Genomic DNA, 19133 nt, shown 5'->3' with positions numbered 1-19133 from the left:
CCTGATGGGCTGGGGAGCAATTTTGGATGGTTGCACTCGCCAGGGCACTTGGGCAGCGGCAGAGAAGCAGTTGCCCATCAATATCTTGGAGCTCAGAGCTGCTCGACTAGCCCTCAGGGCTTGGACATCCAAACTACAGGGGTTCCCGGTGAGAATACAATCGGACAATGCCACGGCGGTGGCATATATAAATCACCAAGGGGGAACCAAGAGTCAAGCCGCTCAGCAAGAAGTGAGCTTGATTTTCTTGTGGGCAGAAGCCCATGTGCCCTGCATATCGGCTATATTCATTCCCGGAGTGGACAACCTACAGGCGGACTTCTTAAGTCGCCAGACTCTGTTGCCAGGGGAGTGGTCTCTGCATCCACAGGTCTTTCAGACACTCTGCCAGAAATGGGGAGTGCCGGACGTGGATATCATGGCATCGAGACTGAACAAGAAGCTAGACAGGTTCATGTCCCGCACAAGGGATCCCAGGGCCTGCGGAACCGATGCGTTAGTTTGCCCTTGGCATCAGTTCAAACTTCTTTATGCATTTCCCCCGCTCCAGTTACTACCCCGCCTGCTGCGCAGGATCAGGGTGGAGCACATACCAGTTATCCTGGTAGCTCCAGCATGGCCCAGAAGGGCATGGTATTCACTAATCCTGAAGATGGTAGTGGGAGACCCTTGGACTCTTCCTCTACGGCCAGACCTGCTATCGCAAGGTCCGATCCTCCACCCTGCCTTACGGCATCTAAATTTGACGGCCTGGAAGCTGAATCCCTGATTCTCAGGGGTAGAGGTCTGTCTCAGAAAGTAATCTCTACCCTAATCAGAGCCAGGAAACCGGTCTCTAGGGTGATTTATTACAGGGTCTGGAAGGCCTATGTAGGCTGGTGTGAGTCCAAGCGATGGCTTTCTCGCAAATTTACCATCGATAGAGTATTAAGTTTTCTCAAGCTAGGAGTGGATAAAGGACTGGCATTAAGCACAATCAAGGGACAGATTTCAGCTTTGTCAGTGTGGTTTCAGCGGCCGCTGGCCACCCACTCGCTGGTTAAGACCTTCATTCAGGGGGTCTTACGTATTAATCCTCCAGTTAAATCCCCGCTTTGTCTGTGGGATTTAAATCTTGTTCTGTCAAGTTTACAGAAACAACCTTTTGAGCCGTTGGCTGAAATTCCTTTGGTTTTACTGACAAGGAAGTTAGTATTTTTGGTCGCCATAGTTTCTGCCAGAAGAGTAGCGGAACTGGCAGCCTTATCCTGTAAGGAACCATATCTTATTTTTCATAAGGACAAGGTCGTTCTCCGCCCTCATCCTTCCTTCCTACCAAAGGTTATATCCAGTTTTCATCTAAACCAGGATTTGGTATTACCATCCTTCTTTCCTAAACCTACTTCCAAAAAGGAAGGGTTGCTGCATACCTTGGATATTGTCAGGGCCATGAAGGCCTATCTTAAAGCTACAGAGAAGATCCGGAAAACAGATGTGTTGTTCATTTTACCGGATGGGCCCAAAAAGGGGCAGGCAGCTGCAAAATCCACCATCTCGAGGTGGATTAAACAGTTAATCACTCAGGCCTACGGCTTGAAGGGGTTGCCTCCTCCGTTATCATTAAAGGCTCATTCTACTAGGGCCATGGGCGCCTCCTGGGCAGCACACCACCAGATCTCTATGGCTCAAGTTTGCAAGGCGGCAACCTGGTCTTCGGTCCACACGTTTACAAAGTTCTACCAGTTGGACGTAAGAAGGAATACTGATACAGCCTTTGGGCAGGCAGTGCTGCGGGCTGCAGTTTGAGACCCTCGGATTCCGGGGGCTCCCTTTTGAGTAAAATTTAAAATGATTTTTTTCTCAACTAAGTTGGATTTATTTTGATTTAAGTATATCTCTAAATTAAATCCTTTTGTCTTGGGAAGATGTCTCCCTCCCCTCATTGTAAGCATTGCTTTGGGACATCCCACATAGTAATGAATATGCCGCTCTGTGTCCCGTGATGTACGAGAAAGAAAAAGGGATTTTTAATACAGCTTACCTGTAAAATCCTTTTCTTGGAGTACATCACGGGACACAGAGCTCCCACCCCTCTTATGGGGACCATTTTGGGAGGCATACTGCTTGCTACAAAACTGAGGTACTCCTCCTATGGGAGGGGGTTATATAGGGAGGGGCACTTCCTGTTTGAGATTGCCAGTGTCCATCACCTGAAGGTACTCCATATAACCCACATAGTAATGAATATGCCGCTCTGTGTCCCGTGATGTACTCCAAGAAAAGGATTTTACAGGTAAGCTGTATTAAAAATCCCTTTTTTCCTGCTGGGGCGCTGTGCCGAGTGAAGACATCTTTTACCGCTGTATGGTGTTGAACCTGAGCGGCGGTGGGGGAGCTTCAGAGCAAGGCTCGAGGTTCGAAAATAGCTTGACAAAGGAGCGCGACTGCCGCGTCATCGCAGTACGCCCGCTCAGAAACGCGTTGTACGCCAGTGACGTCACTGCCCTCGGACTGCTGCAATTTTCAAACCTCGAGCCTTGCCCTGAAGCTCCCCCACCACCGCTGGCTTCAACACCTTACAGCGGGCACAGCGCCCCAGCAGGAAAAAGAGCAAAGTGACAGACCTGATGACTTCTCCTATGGATTTTGTACAATGCCTATTTGAACTCTACCAAATGTGAGTTGCCTGTACTTATCTGTTCATTAAAATTGTTTTAAAACATTGTTTTCCAAGTTTGTTTGAGCCTTTTTTACACTTTTCCACACATTTTTGGGCACTTATGTCGCGTACACACGACCGTTTTTCGGGTTGTAAAAAAATTAAGTTTTTTTTAAATGTCATTAAAAACGACCGTGTGTGGACTCCAGAGCATTTTTCACGATGTAAAAAATGGGCATAAAAAATTTCGAACATGCTCTAATTTTTCACAACGTTATTAACGTCGTAAAAAATGGTTGTGTGTGGGCTTTAACAACGTGAAAAAAACGTGCATCCTCAGAAGCAAGTTATGAGACGGGAGCGCGCGTTCTGGTAAAACTAGCGTTCGTAATGGCGTAAGCACATTCACCACGCTGTAACAGACTGAAAAGTGCGAATCGTCTTTTACCAACACAAAATCAGCAAAAGCAGCCCAAAGGGTGGCACCATCTGAATGGAACTTCCCCTTTATAGTGTCGTCGTACGTGTTGTACGTCACCGTGCTTTGCTAGAGCATTTTTTTTTTCATGATTGTGTGTAGGCAAGGCCGTTTTAACGTTCGAGTTGAAAAAAACGTTGGGCCAAATCCTCAAAAGGGATACGCAGGCGGAACTGCTGTTCAGCCTGCGTATCCCTGTGCCTATCTTTGGAACTGATCCTCAGAAGGATTTTTCCAAAGATAGGCAGAAGATCCGACATCTGTAAGAGACTTACACTGTCGGATCTTAGGATGCAGTACCGCATCCGCCGCTGGGGGCATTTCGAGTCGAAATGCCGCTTTGCATATGCAAATGAGGACTTACAGAGATCCACAAAGCTTTTCAGCTTTGTGTTTTCTGCGTAAGTTTACGTTTGCATACGTAAAATTAGTTCTGCTTTTACAAAGTGTAAACTAGTAACACCTTGTAAAAACAGATCTTTTTTTCGATCGCCGCGTTTTTTTTTAAATTTTTTATTTTTTTTCCCGGCGCGTAACTTTTTTTTTACCCGACGCAACTTTATTGTCCCGTCGCAATCCACAAAGCCCGACGTAACGTAATTTCGCGCGCTGCCCATCGGGAAAATGACGTCACGAGCATGCGCAGTACGGCCGGCGCGGGAGCGCGCCTCATTTAAATTGTCATCGCCCCCTGCAGAAGAGGACCGCCTTGCGCCGGAGACATTTAAGTTACACGGCCTGAAATTTCTAGGTAAGTGCTTTGTGGATCGGGCACTTAGGTAGAAATTTTTGAGGATTTGGCCCGTTGTTTTTTCTAGACCATTAAAAGTGTCATTTTTCTTTATCGTACATCACGGGACACAGAGCGGCATTCATTACTATATGGGTTATATGGAGTACCTTCAGGTGTAGACACTGGCAATCTCAAACAGGAAATGCCCCTCCCTATATAACCCCCTCCCATAGGAGGAGTACCTCAGTTTTTACGCCAGTGTCTTAGGTGTTAGTCATGGTTTAGCTTGCCTCCGCATCCTTGGGATTAGGTGAGCTACCGGTTCTGTCCAAAAAAGCCTCAGCGCTAAAGTGGTCAGTAACCGGACCCCAAACCCTTGGGGTATAGCCCATAATGCTTTTCTTTTTAGAGAGCTGGACCCTGGGCCCAGAACTTAGAAACCTTTGCGTACCTAAAGTTTTCTGTTGCCAGGGTGCTATATGGGCCCAGGACAGTGGATCCTTCATAGGAACCCATGGCCTGAAGGTCTAGACATCCCCACGGAGATGGGGGAAGATTGGGCCTCTTGCTTGGCAAAGTCCTGCGGCATGGAGCAGGTAAGTGAGGGGAAAACTTGCGGAACTTGGTTCTTAGCAGGTTTTTTTCTGGGGGGTCACAGGGGACATGCCTAAAGTTATGCACTGCATCTGGCAAACTAGTCACATATCATAAAGATAGGATGGCTCTCTATGTATTATTCCCCATAAGATGTGACCTCCCTTGTAGTGTTGGAAAAGCATTGAGTGGGGCCTGTGTTATATAAAAATATATGTGTGTGTCAGAGAGCTTTGCTTACCTGCAGGCCTCCAGGCGATGCTCCATTCAGTCTTTGCTCCATTCAGTATTTGGAACTTTTATAGTTCCAAATACCAATAGGTAGCAGGTGTACCTCGGTATTGTACCATGGTATGCCGCTGTTTTCCCTACAGGGAGCCTTGGGGCCATCGGGATCTGGGGCTGGAGCTGACGCGGGTCAGTCCAACCCTAAGATGGTCACGGAGGAGGTATTACTCACCTCTTTAAAAGAGATGCAGAAAAGCATGGGAAAAATGATAGCCGCAGCTATGCGGGGCAGTAAGCGGAATAGATCTCCGTCGCCCGAGCGCGGACCCTCAGAAGAGGAGGTCCTTTCCTCAGGGGAATTGGACGACCTCTTGGACAAGGACCAAGTAGGTTCAGGGATCGAAGACCCGGATACAGGAGTCTGGGGCAGTCTCCCTGAGGGAGAGCTGGTGGATTCATAGGACTTGGTCCATAGGGCATTCAACTTGCCAGTACCAGATCTCCAGGTATCGACGGTTTCAGCTTTGGGCTCACTGAGGGCGCCTCAAAGCAATGCTGTGTTTCCGATCCATCCTCTATTAGAGGGAATTTTGTTCCAAGATTGGAACAAGCCAGATAAGATCTTCTTACCACCTAAAAGGTTCTCTGTCCTATATCCTATGGAAGAAAAATTTTCCAAAAGATGGGCTACTCCTGCAGTGGACGCAGCCATCTCATGTGTTAACAGATCGTTAACATGCCCTGTAGAAAACATACAGGTGTTCAAGGATCCAGTTGATAAGCGCTTGGAAGCACTACTTAAGAACTCCTTCACTACTGCAGGGGCAGTAGTACAGCCAGCTGTGGCTGCGATTGGGGTCGCTCAAGCATTATCGGATCAATTTAAGCAGATGCTTAAACTTATTCCGGCCCAGCAGGCAGAAAAATTTTCGGATGTCCCTAAGGCCATATGTTTTACGGTAGACGCAATCAAGGATTCTATCCAGCAAGCGTCACGTTTATCGTTATCCCTTATCCATATGAGAAGACTCTTATGGTTAAAAAGCTGGGAGGCTGAGCCCCCATGCAAGAAGCTCCTGGTAGGGTTCCCCTTCCATGGAGGACGACTCTTCGGAGAAGACCTAGATAAATACATTCAGACCATTTCAAACGGCAAGAGTCTTCTCTTGCCAACTAAGAAGAAGGTTCAGGGACCTGCGTTTAAACGACAGTATTCCCCTGGGCAGGGGCCCTCTAATGCCAAGCAGTATCGACGGCCTCCTGCAAAAGCAAACTTCGGCTTCAACAGCAGATCACAAGGACAGGCTGTTAGAGGCAAAAGGCAGTGGTTTCGCAAACCAGCAAAACCAGCCCCCAAGCCAACCTTATGAAGGGGCGCCCCCACCCACGAAGGTGGGGGGAAGGCTGCGACTCTTTTCAGAGATTTGGGAAGCCAGCATTCCCGACGAGTGGGTACGGTCTTCCGTGGCCACAGGCTACAAATTAGATTTCCTAAGGTTTCCTCCTCCTCATTTCCAGAAGTCGAGGATTCCAAACGATCCGGAAAAGGGAGCCGCATTAAGATCGGCATTAGATCATCTACTTTCCCAGGAAGTAATAGTAGAGGTACCAGTCCTGGAACAGGGGCTGGGTTTCTACTCCAACCTATTCATCATCCCAAAATCCAATGGAGATGTCAGGCCAATTTTGGACCTAAAGATGGTAAATGCATATCTAAAGATCCGCTCATTTCGGATGGAATCCGTGCGGTCAGCAGCTGCCACACTCCAGAAGGACGACTTCATGGCGTCCATAGACATAAAGGATGCCTACCTTCATGTTCTAATTTATCAGCCACATCAAAGATATCTACGCTTCATGGTGGCTTCGCGTCACTTCCAATTCGTGGCGCTTCCCTTCGGGTTGGCTACGGCCCCCCGGGTGTTCACGAAGGTCCTAGCCCCAATCCTAGCCAAACTAAGGATCCAAGGGGTCACGATCCTAGCATACCTGGACGACCTCCTAGTCATAGATCACTCGTCTCCCGGCTTGGAGCGAGCAGTGGCCCTCACGGTCCAATACCTCGAGAGGTTCGGCTGGGTCCTAAATCGAGAAAAGTCAGCTTTCCAGCCCACAAAGCAGTTGGAATATCTCGGCATGAGATTAGACACAGAACAACAAGGAGTGTTCCTACCTCTAAGGAAGGTAAAAGCCATCAAGGAATTAATCCTACTGGTTCTAAGCAAGAAAGAACCGACTATTCGCCTATGTATGAGGTTACTAGGCAAGATGGTGGCCACATTCGAGGCGGTACCATACGCCCAGAGCCACACTCGCATCCTACAGGCAGCCATCCTGTCAGCATGGAGCAGAAGGCCACAGGCCTTGGATATCCCGTTGCCGCTCTCATCAAGAGTCCGACAAAGTCTGTGTTGGTGGTTAGACCCTCAGAATCTACTGAAGGGGAGGTCTTTCAGCCCAGTGGCTTGGAAGATAGTGACCACAGACGCCAGCCTGACGGGCTGGGGAGCAATTTTGGATGGTTGCACTCGCCAAGGTACTTGGGCAAAGCCAGAGAAGCAGTTGCCCATCAACATCTTGGAGCTCAGAGCTGCTCGACTAGCCCTCAGGGCTTGGACGTCAAAATTGCAGGGGTTCCCGGTGAGAATTCAATCAGACAATGCCACGGCCGTGGCATACATAAATCACCAAGGGGGAACCAGGAGTCAAGCCGCTCAGAGAGAGGTGAGCTTGATTCTTCTATGGGCAGAGGCTCATGTGCCCTGCATATCGGCAATATTCATTCCAGGAGTGGACAACTTTCAGGCGGACTTCTTAAGCCGCCAGACTCTATGGCCGGGGGAATGGTCTCTGCATCCACTAGTCTTTCAAGCACTCTGCCAAAGATGGGGAGTGCCGGACGTGGATATCATGGCATCGAGACTCAACAAGAAACTAGACAGGTTCATGTCCCGCTCAAGGGATCCGATGGCCTGCGGAACCGATGCGTTGGTTTGCCCTTGGCATCAGTTCAAACTTCTTTATGCGTTTCCCCCGCTCCAGTTACTACCCCGCCTGCTGCGCAGGATCCGGGTGGAGCACATACCAGTCATCCTGGTAGCTCCAGCATGGCCCAGAAGGGCATGGTACTCACTAATCTTAAGGATGGTAGTGGGAGACCCTTGGACTCTTCCTCTACGGCCAGACCTGCTATCGCAAGGTCCGATCCTCCACCCTGCCTTACGGCATCTAAATTTGACGGCCTGGAAGCTGAATCCCTGATTCTCAGGGGTAGAGGTCTGTCTCAGAAAGTAATCTCTACCCTAATCAGAGCCAGGAAACCGGTCTCTAGGGTGATTTATTACAGGGTCTGGAAGGCCTATGTAGGCTGGTGTGAGTCCAAGCGATGGCTTTCTCGCAAATTTACCATCGATAGAGTATTAAGTTTTCTCCAGCTAGGAGTGGATAAAGGATTGGCATTAAGCACAATCAAAGGACAGATTTCTGCTCTGTCAGTGTGGTTTCAGCGGCCGCTGGCCACCCACTCGCTGGTTAAGACCTTCCTTCAAGGGGTCTTACGTATTAGACCTCCAGTTAAATCCCCGCTTTGTCCGTGGGATTTAAATCTTGTTCTGTCAAGTTTACAGAAACAACCGTTTGAGCCGTTGGCTGATATTCCTTTGGTTCTACTGACAAGGAAGTTAGTATTTTTGGTTGCCATAGTTTCCGCAAGAAGAGTTTCGGAGCTGGCAGCCTTATCCTGTAAGGAACCATATCTTGTGTTTCATAAGGACAGGGTCGTTCTCCGCCCTCATCCTTCCTTCCTTCCGAAGGTCATATCCAGTTTTCATTTGAACCAGGATTTGGTATTACCATCCTTCTTCCCTAAACCTACTTCCAGAAAGGAAGGGTTGCTGCATACCTTGGATATTGTCAGGGCCATGAAGGCCTATCTTAAAGCTACAAAGAAGATCTGGAAGACAGATGTGCTGTTCATTCTACCGGATGGGCCCAAGAAGGGGCAGGCAGCTGCAAAGTCCACCATTTCTAGGTGGATTAAGCAATTAATCACTCAGGCCTACGGCTTGAAAGGGTTGCCTCCTCCAGTATCATTAAAGGCTCATTCTACTAGAGCCATGGGCGCCTCCTGGGCAGCACACCACCAGATCTCTATGGCTCAAGTTTGCAAGGCGGCAACCTGGTCTTCTGTCCACACGTTTACAAAATTCTACAAGTTGGACGTAAGAAGGAATACTGATACTGCCTTCGGGCAGGCAGTGCTGCAGGCTGCAGTTTGAGACCCTCGGATTCCGGGGGCTCCTCTTGTTCGAGTTAAATTTAAAAATTTTATTTTTCTCAACTAAGTTGGATTTATTATGATTTGAGTATATCTCTAAATTAAATCCTTTTGTCTTGGAGATGTTCTCCCTCCCCTCATTGTAAGCATTGCTTTGGGACATCCCATATAGTAATGAATGCCGCTCTGTGTCCCGTGATGTACGATAAAGAAAAAGAGATTTTTAATACAGCTTACCTGTAAAATCTTTTTCTTGGAGTACATCACGGGACACAGAGCTCCCACCCCTCTTTTTTGAGGACCATTTTGGGAGGCATACTGCTTGCTACAAAACTGAGGTACTCCTCCTATGGGAGGGGGTTATATAGGGAGGGGCATTTCCTGTTTGAGATTGCCAGTGTCTACACCTGAAGGTACTCCATATAACCCATATAGTAATGAATGCCGCTCTGTGTCCCGTGATGTACTCCAAGAAAAAGATTTTACAGGTAAGCTGTATTAAAAATCTCTTTTTTATAACCCAAAAAACGGTCGTGTGTACGCGGCATTAGGCGTCTTTTCTGCTCAAAACATGAGTTTGTGGGGGGGTTTTCTGCCTGTAAGAGCATATGCCTGAAAGAGCCATCGTGTGCATGGCCACATTGGCTAACATGGAAGGGAGTTTCCAGCTAAAAAATGAAAGCTTTAAAAAGCTCAAAAGCCTGTAGGAACAGCTTCTTTGAGCTGCAGTGTGCATGAGCCCTTAAATCGATCAGTGCAAAATGACTGCTGCTGATTGCCTAGCTGGACAGACTAGAAAGGGATTCAAGGAAGTAACAAAGTCCTCTGCACACAACTTCAGTTTGTACAAAACATTTTTTGCAATTGTTGTTTTAAATGGGCAGCACAGTGGCTTGTTGGTTAGTAGCACATCTGCTTGGCAGCACTAGGGGCACCCATTTGTATCCCAACCATGACACTTGCTGCATGGATTTTGCATGTTCTCCCTGTGCTTGTGTGGTTTTCCTCTAGGTATTCCAGGTTCCTCCCACAATCCAAAGACATGGTTGTAGGTTAATGGACTCCTGTCTAACTTGACCGTATAATGTTTATGTATGAATGTAAGTTAGGGGCCTTAGATTGAAAGTTCCTTAAGAACAGGTAATGTTGTGAATGTCAATATGTGGGTGAAGCGCTGTGAAAATGCTATTTAAATACCAGTGAATAAATTAATAGTTTTTACAGTCAGTGCTATTTTTAATTTTCAAAAATGTTTTTTTGGTTTCTGTTTTTGAACCTGCAGACCAAGGTAGAGAAGATAGCCCAGAATTGTTACCACCACCCGGGGTAGAAGATAATCGCCAGTGCGCCCTGTGTTTAAAGTTTGGAGATGACCATGCTAATGTAAGTTCCACTTATTAGTTTCCTTAGCACCTTCTTATTCTGTCTTCTAGTTATATAAGTAGTCTTTTAAAAGAAACCTGTTGAGAGACATGCATATTTCCATTATTGTGCTTCCAACACTTAACAAGAAAAATACTGTATGCTGGTCTGTTATATTGTATGTAACCTCTAGTTTCAGTAACTTCGATGTAGCTAAGTAGATCTGACTTTTATGATTTGCTTGCTTGTTCTTAGTCGGAACAGTGTTTTTTTTATGTATTTTTTATTTGGGGTTGATTCACCCTTAATCAGTTGGCTCCATCAAGCAGACATCACAGCCTTCAGTCAGTGAGCATCTGCTGGGCTTTTCAGCTGACCCATTTTGCTTGTTCTGTATTGTTAATGTGTATTTATTATGTGTGTGCTAATGAATATATAGATACACATGCACTATTAAAGTAGCACTATAGGAAAAACCTTTTTATTTTATTTTATTTTGCCTAGAGTAAGAGAGGGTCATAATCCCTGTCAGTTTATTTTTTTCCCCTCTGTGTCCGTTTGGGGAGATTTGCCTCCACTCCCTGACCAAAACAGGAGGTGAGAGGAAATTCTTGCAAATTAATGAACTCCCTTGGGGACCCCCAGGTCACCAGAACTAGTGTCCCCGTTGCAAGATTTCCCCTCTATTACTTTTCTGGAATTTTTTCTTTTTCACTTTCAATGATAATAGTAAACAGGACAAATGGAGAGGGTGAATCTCCTACAAGGGGGCACACACCACAATAAAAACCGACAAATGTACTAATCCAGGGTTTGACAAATTTGCTTGGAATCTAGGAGCCAGCTAAAAAAGTTAGGAGCCAGAAAATGCGCCCTGTTCCGACGAGCTTGCGCACAGAAGCGAACACATACGTTAATAGCGCCCGCATATGTAAACGGTATTCAAACCACACGTGAGCTATCGCTGCGATCGTTCGAGCAAGAGCAATAATTCTAGCCCTAGACCTCCTCTGTAACTCAAAACATGCAACCTGTAGATTTTTTTAAACGTCGCCTATGGAGATTTTAAAGGGTAAAAGTTTGTCGGCATTCCACGAACAGACACAATTTTGAAGCGTGACATGTTGGGTATGAATTTACTCGGCGTAATATTATCTTTCACAATATAAAAAAAATTGGGATAACTTTACTGTTGTCTTATTTTTTTAATTAAAAAAAAAGTGTATTTTTTTCCCAAAAAAGTGCGCTTGTAAGACCGCTGCGCAAATACGGTGTGACAGAAAGTATTGCAACGATCGCCATTTTATTCTCTAGGGTGTTAGAATAAAATATATATATATATATATATATATATATATATATATATATAATGTTTGGGGGTTCTAATTAGAGGGAATGAGATGGCAGTGAAAATAGTGAAAAATTACACACATTATAATTGCTGCAATGCCAATGTAATGTAATGCCAACGGCCACCACCAGATGGCGTCAGCTCACAGAAGCTTCCGAAGAGCTTGGGACTTCACAAGGCCGCAAAGCCATGGCCTCAATTACCGGCAGTCGCGGACATGCCGCGATCGCGCGGCGAGGGTGCATGGAGACACAGGATCCTGTGCCTCCGTGCGTCCCCACCTCCCCCGCCGTGCTGGCCCACTGTGTTGTTGCGCGCTCCTGCTGTCCTATGTACAACAAAAGTGGTCTCCCAGTAGGAGCTGTGCCCCCTCTGCACTTTCTGAGACTAGTACAGGATAATGACATCACAGGGTTTCATTGCATCAGCCATATTGCCCACCTCATGTAACTTTGGTAGCAGCAACAGGGGCAACGATACATACAGCATTCATTCCACGATTGAAGGGACCACATTTGCAGCCCTCTTTTTTTTTTTTGCCATTGTTAGCACTGCAGCTACGCCTCCAGGGTCACATGAGCGTACCTGCTCGGGGTGGTGGGGGCAGTGGCAGCCTTGGAGGTCTTCTAGGATAACCAGTGCACATTGGTATTTGCATAATGTCCTCTCAGATGACTGGGATTGCTATATCAGCAGGTCAAATGTCTCAGACAGCAGAGAGGAAGGGACACAGGGGATGGGTCCCAAATCACGGAGGGATGGGGGCGTTTTACATTTAAACATTTTTTTAATTTCTATTATTTATTTATTTAAATTTACTTTTTAACACTATACCTTTATTTTTGATCGTAGAATGCAGTAGAAGACCACTCTGAGCTTCTTTTTTTTTAAATAAAGGACTTGTCAAAAACCGGATCTTTCATTTTTTTTACATTTCACTGCTTTTTGGGGCGAATGGGTTCCTTTTTAATGTTTATTTTTTTTTTTTTTTAATGTAGGATGCTGGACGCCTGCTTTACATTGGACAAGATGAGTGGACACATGTTAACTGTGCTTTGTGGTCAGCAGAAGTTTTTGAAGAGGATGATGGCTCTCTTAAAAATGTGCACATGGCAGTTATCAGAGGGAAGCAGCTGGTATGTTTCTATGGAGCTGCTCTGTGTTGCATAAACTGACATGCGTTTGAAGTGATGCTGAGTAAGGGAACATTTGAAAGGCCTCACACAAAAGAGCACTAGATACATTGGTAACCTAAATCCTCAGTGTAGGAAATATCTTGACAGGATGATAAATACTTAGGAAAGGGTTGTTGTATTATCATACAGAGAAGACCTGTTTTATGGAATCCTCAAGCCAAACTCTACAGGTGAAACTCGAAAAATTTAAATATTGTGCAAAAGTTCATTTATTTCACGAATGCAACTTAAAAGGTGAAACTGATATTTGAGATAGACTCATTACATGCAAAGCAAGATAGTTCAAGCCGTGATTTGTCATAATTGTGATGATTATGGCTTACAGCTCATAAAAACCCCAAATCCACAATCTCAGAAAACTAGAATATTACATGCAATCAATGAAACAAGGATTGTACATAGAACAATATGGGACCTCTGAAAAGTATAAGCATGCATATGTACTCAGTACTTGGTTTTGGCCCCTTTTGCAGCAATTACTGCCTCACTGTGGCGTGGCATGGAAGCTGTCGGCCTGTGGCACTTCTGAGGTGTTATGGAAGACCAGGATGCTTCAATAGCAACCTTAAGGTCTTCTGCATTGTTCGGTCTCATGTCTCTCATCTTTCTCTTGGCAATGCCCCATAGATTCTCTATGGGGTTCAAGTCAGGCGAGTTTGCTGGCCAATCGAGTACAGTAATCCCACGGTCATTGAACCAGGTTTTGGTGCTTTTGGCAGTGTGGGCAGGTGCCAAGTCCTGCTGGAAAATGAAGTCAGCATCCCCATAGAACTAGTCTGCGGAAGGAAGCATGAAGTGCCCTGGACCCTGGACTTAATGAAGCACAGTGGATCAACACCAGCAGATGACATGGCTCCCCAAATCAACACAGACTGTGGAAACTTCACACTGGACTTCAAGCATCTTGCAGTGTGTGCCTCTCCATTCTTCCTCCATACTCTGGCTCCTTGGTTTCCAAATGAGATGCAAAATTTGCTCTCATCAGAAAAGAGGACTTTGGACCACTGAGCACCAGACCAGGTCTGTTTTTCTTTAGCCCATGTAAGACGCTTCTGACGTTGTTTGTTGTTCAGGAGTGGCTTGACAAGAGGAATACGAAATTTGAAGCCCATGTCCAAGATCCATCTGTGTGTGGTGGCTCTTGATGCACGGACTCCAGCCTCAGTCCACTCCTTGTGAAAATCCTCAACACTTTTGAATGGCCCTTTCCTGACAATCCTCTCCAGGCTGCGGTCATTCTCGCTGCTTGTGCACCTTTTTTCTTCCACACTTTCCCTTCCACATAACTTTCTATTAATGTGCTTCGATGCAGCACTTTGGGAACATCCAACTTCTTTTGCAATTACTTTTTGAGTCTTTCCCTCCTTATGGAGGGTGTCAATGATGGTTTTCTGCACAACTGTCAGGTCAGCAGTCTTTCCCATGATTGTGATTCCTACGGAACCAGACTGAGAGACGATTTAAAGGCTCAGATACCCTTTGCAGGTGTTATGGCTTAATTAGCTGATTAGAGTGGGACACTTTGAACCTAGAATGATGCACCTTTTCACAATATTCTAATTTTCTGAGATTGTGGATTTGGGGTTTTCATTAGCTGTAATCAACAATTATGACAAATCACGGCTTGAACTATCTTGCTTTGCATGTAATAAGTCCATCTCATATATTAGTTTCACCTTTTAAGTTGCATCAGTGAAATAAATGAACTTTTGCACAATATTCAATTTTGTTTGTGGTAGAAGTGAATAACCTTGTGATGTCAGTACAGTGAATAAGCCCTGTAGTGTTGGCTTTTGATGAAGTTGCAGTGTGCTTTTTATTTTGCTACAACCTATTAACCTGCAGTTTGTTGATGCTGCATTAGGTGTTGGAATGTATCAGCCAGCTTGGATGAGGGTGACTGTGATCTGCTAAGGCCTTGTGTATACATTCATTATATGGGTGACCGTTTTCACTTATCATCCATTGAGGGACACAAAGTCTTCAGGTTATTCTGCTGCATACAGGAGGATTGGACACTGGTAAAGAAAAAAAAACTGTGGGCTAGCCCAAGGCATAAACCCTTTTACTATCAGCATGCCTTTTTTCCACTGTACTAGAAGGATGGAGGTATTTTCTCAGCTCCTTTGTTTTAAGAATTATCCTACTTTTTTAATTTTTTTTAGTGATTTTTTATTTTATTTTTTCCATATTTTAGACGCTATCTTGCGCTTATATCGTCACTTAACCCTAATCAGCTGGCGTTTGAAGTGGGGAAAAAAAACACTCAACAGTATGTGTAAAATATGCCAAGCTAAAGCAAATAAATCCTTGCACCTACTGTATATCACCAATTGCAATAATGCATAGCGACATTAACACAATGTGAACATAGATTAACTTGGAAGACATTATATTGAAATTCCATCTTCTAATATCCTTGTGCAAAAATAAACAAAACAGTCTCTGCGCTAAAAAATGTATGGAGCCCAAAACAGAAACACACTGACCAAAGGATTCCTCAAGTGAAAGAGTTAATGCAAAAGTCTATCTGACACCACACTCCTTGCAACTCTGTGATCAGCGGGAGACTGATGGCTGTGAAGACATAAGAAAAATACGAGCGCACAGGCTCATGGTGCCAATAATGTTTGTTTATTAAAATATAAAAGATAAAATCAATACACTTGCAAGTGTCAAAAGTTCCTTCAGTACAGAAGCCTCAATAGGGTCACATCCGAGCGCTGGGGTTGATAAAATATCCACAGGATGGATGGATGCACTGACTCCACAGACACTGGCTCATCAAGCAACTGCCGACAGTTTGCGAGTGAGCCCCTCACTGACTCGGTCAGGACAAAGCTGTGGGTGCGTCTTCTAACACTTAGCCCAGGAAGAGCTCAGATGGAACAAGCTGAAAGGGGTTGCTGTGTGGTTGACAGGACAACGCGTTTCAGAGGGCGTGGCCTCTTTCCTCAGGTCCACTTTGTGTTATCCAGGGGGCTCTTTTGTAGCTACGATCAAATGTCCAGGGTTTTAACCCTTTACTCTCAAATCATTAAGCTTCGACTGGAAACATACAGGGAATAATATGGCAACTACATATTGTAAAAAATCAACATACATTATGGCTATATATTTAGATAGATAGATAGATAGATAGATAGATAGATAGATAGATAGATAAAAAACAACAAAAAAACTAAACAAATTATTATATATATATATATGTGTTCAGTGTTCTGTACTGGAGGAACTTTTAATGATTGTGATTCACCTACGTTTGTAAGTGTATCGATGTTATCTTATATTTTAATAAACAAACGTTATTTGCACCATGAGCCTGTGCGCTCATATTTTTCTTATACAATATCCTTGTGCAGTATGTGAAGTCATAAAAATACACTGGTAGCAAAACGATTGTGATTTCCACCTTTCTCAGTAGGCACATGCTCCCCTTATTAGATGAGCATTTTGTATCAAAAGGTCATGCAGCTCATGTCCTCTTTAAAGCCAGGACAGGGCTAACTCCATAGACAAATTCAGCTCACTCGATGTAGAGAAGGGAAAAAATAGTGCTCTCCATAACATTCAACGGCTTTATCATTAAGATAAAAGTTAAACATTTGTATTAAAGCAATCAGGCTCCTCCTGTGACTGCAAGAAAACATCTCTCAAGGGCTGGTGCAATGCAGTCTCTCACCACTCACAGAGACACTGTTCGATAACCTCCAGGCTATCCTAGGCAGTATCTCCTACATACAGAGTTTCAGAACTAAACCCAGTAGCCAGCTATATACTGTGCACATCAAATTTCTGCTCCAGTGTCAGTGTGCTCTGTGGGGAGTAAGATCTTAGTGACTGTGTTCAGGTAGTGTACAGTGCATGGATGGGAGATAGAGCTCTTCCCACTGACCCCTGTACTGTTCCGTCCTACCCACGCTGTACTGTGTCCACCTACCCGCCCTGTACTGTGTCCACCCTGTACTGTGCCCTCCTGTCCGTCCTGTACTGTACCCTCCTACCCGTCCTCATAATGTGCCCTTCTGCCTGCCCTCATACGGTGCCCTTTCACTCACCCTGTACTGTGTACAGACATGCATATATACAAGCCACTAATAAGCTGGGAGAGGCATTTATGAAAGGAAGGCAGTGTGCACAGGGGGAAAAGAGGGTCAGTATATACAGGGGTGCAGTGTGTAGAGAGGGTGGGACAGTGTCTACAGGGGTCTAATTAAATAATTTACAAGGGCATGTTTAGGAGCGGAATTGGGGGCAGACAGGGTAGGGATTGGATGGGGCAACTGGTGGCGAATAACTCTCAAGGCCTGGCTAGTTGCTCTGCCCATTCTGATATATATTCGATGCTGGTGGGTAAGTACAGTAAAACCTTGGGTTGAGAGTAACTTGGTTTGAGAGCGTTTTGCAAGAAAGGCAAAATGTTTTAATACATTTTGACTTGATATACAAGCGATGTCTTGATATAAGAGTAGCGTCATGTCACAACTGAGTATAAAAAAGAAGAGAGGAGCCTCTAAGTGTAGCAATATAGTTACGTTTAATAAAGGTACAACATTTAGCAACTTATTGCTACACTTAGAGGTGCCTCTTCTCTTTTGTACCCTGTAAAAAAAAATGCTTTGATATACAAGTGCTTTGGATTACAAGCATGTTTCTGGAACAAATAATGCCTGCAAACCAAGGTTTTACTGTAGTAAATTCCAGCTATACAGGGGGTTACAAGAGCAACAATTAGGATACATTCCTGTACTTGCACTTTCTGATTTTAAAATGCATATAATGTTTTTAATGAATACATAACCACATGCATATTTTTGTTCAGTATTTTTTTTTTTTCTGCCCACAAGTGCACATATCAAATAGTTTTTATATTTTTCTAATTGCCGTATTTTTGTATGCATTTTTTTTTATTCTCTTTTCTGCAGAGATGTGAGAATTGTCTGAAGTTGGGTGCTACTGTTGGCTGCTGCCTGTCTTCATGCACAAGTAACTACCACTTCATGTGCTCAAGACTTAAGAATTGTGTGTTTCTTGAGGATAAGAAGGTATACTGTCAAAGACACCGGGACCTAGTTAAAGGGGAGGTAAGTTTTATATTCATTAGAGTGATTTTTTTTTTCCTTTGAAAGGGCAATAGAATTTTGCTGCTGTGCTTGTTTGTCTTTCTGAAAAGGGTTGCAAAATGTGTAGACTTGTGCACTTTATGATTTACACATTCTTACTTTGGACTTTAATACCTTCCTAAATAGAGTATTGTGTGCGTTTTGCCTATGTGAGCAATAACATTTTTTTGAGTAACATATGTTTTTCTGTAGTGTCAAAACATACTTTAGCTCTACATATAAAAGATCCCCCGCTTATAAGACCCCTTTCACACTGAGGGCGTTTTGCAGGCGCTATGCGTTAAAAATAGTGCCTGCAATCCACCCTAAACAGCTGCTCTATTGTCTCCAGTGTGAAAGCCCGAGGGATTTCACACTGGAGCGGTGCGCTGGCAGGGCGTCAGGGTAAGTCCTGCCAGCAGCTTCTTTGGAGTGCATTAGCAGCAGTGAACTCACCGCTGCTACTGCCCATTGAAATCAATGGGCAGTGCTGCCATACCGCCGGCAATACACCACTGTATCGGCACATTTCGGGTGTTTTTAACCCCTTCTCGGCCACCAACGGGGGTTAAAAGTGCCCCACTAGTGGCCAAAATGCGCTGCAAATCCAACGGTAAAATAGTGGCGTTTTACCATCGACGCTATGGGCGGCAGCAGTGTGAATGGGGTCTTAGGGGTGACAGAACTTGCCGGCAGTGACTCAATGTGTATACATAAAGATTACAAAACACAAATATAACAAATCATTAAAAAAATATATTAATTATTCAGTAGTCCACATGAGAGTGTGCTCAGTGTTCATAATATTCAGTTTTGTGCAAAAGAAGAAAGTGCTGGTAAATGTGGTGTTCCTAGGTGGGATTGCTACAGGCAAAGAATGAAAGAATCCTGAAGATGAGGATAACACACTGCACTTACTGGATCACATTGACCCCTTGTTTTAGCAAGTGAGTCAATATAGCACTCTTTACAGCCACTCCTGGTAAAGTGCAGGTCTGCTTCTTCTTAGGTGGTCTCCCCCACTCCTTCACTTTTAATATGGGGCTTGATTTTTATTGCCCCATAATTTAAATTGGGCAAAAACAGCCTGATGTATCATATACAATTGGCTCCAGCCTCAGCTCTCCTCTTCACCTTTCACAGAATTCACTCAAGGTGAATATACTGTATACAAA

The 19133-nt window shown here is 44.7% G+C and overlaps 1 protein-coding gene across 1 annotated transcript in view; it reads left to right on the top strand.

Annotated features, from left to right (window-relative positions):
* Positions 1 to 19133, top strand: part of KMT2A (lysine methyltransferase 2A) — a 179454-nt gene that overhangs the window by 105857 nt on the left and 54464 nt on the right. Inside the window, exons 20-22 of the mRNA XM_040325444.1 lie at positions 10230 to 10330; positions 12659 to 12796; positions 17782 to 17940. Of these exons, the coding sequence (XP_040181378.1) occupies positions 10230 to 10330; positions 12659 to 12796; positions 17782 to 17940 (398 nt within the window). The remainder of the gene's footprint in view (positions 1 to 10229; positions 10331 to 12658; positions 12797 to 17781; positions 17941 to 19133) is intronic.

Source organism: Rana temporaria, chromosome 10 (assembly GCF_905171775.1).
Source record: "Rana temporaria chromosome 10, aRanTem1.1, whole genome shotgun sequence".
In the NCBI taxonomy this organism is placed as follows: Eukaryota; Metazoa; Chordata; class Amphibia; order Anura; family Ranidae; genus Rana; species Rana temporaria.
Note: the sequence above shows the minus strand (reverse complement) of the source record. Positions and strands in the feature narration are given on the sequence as shown.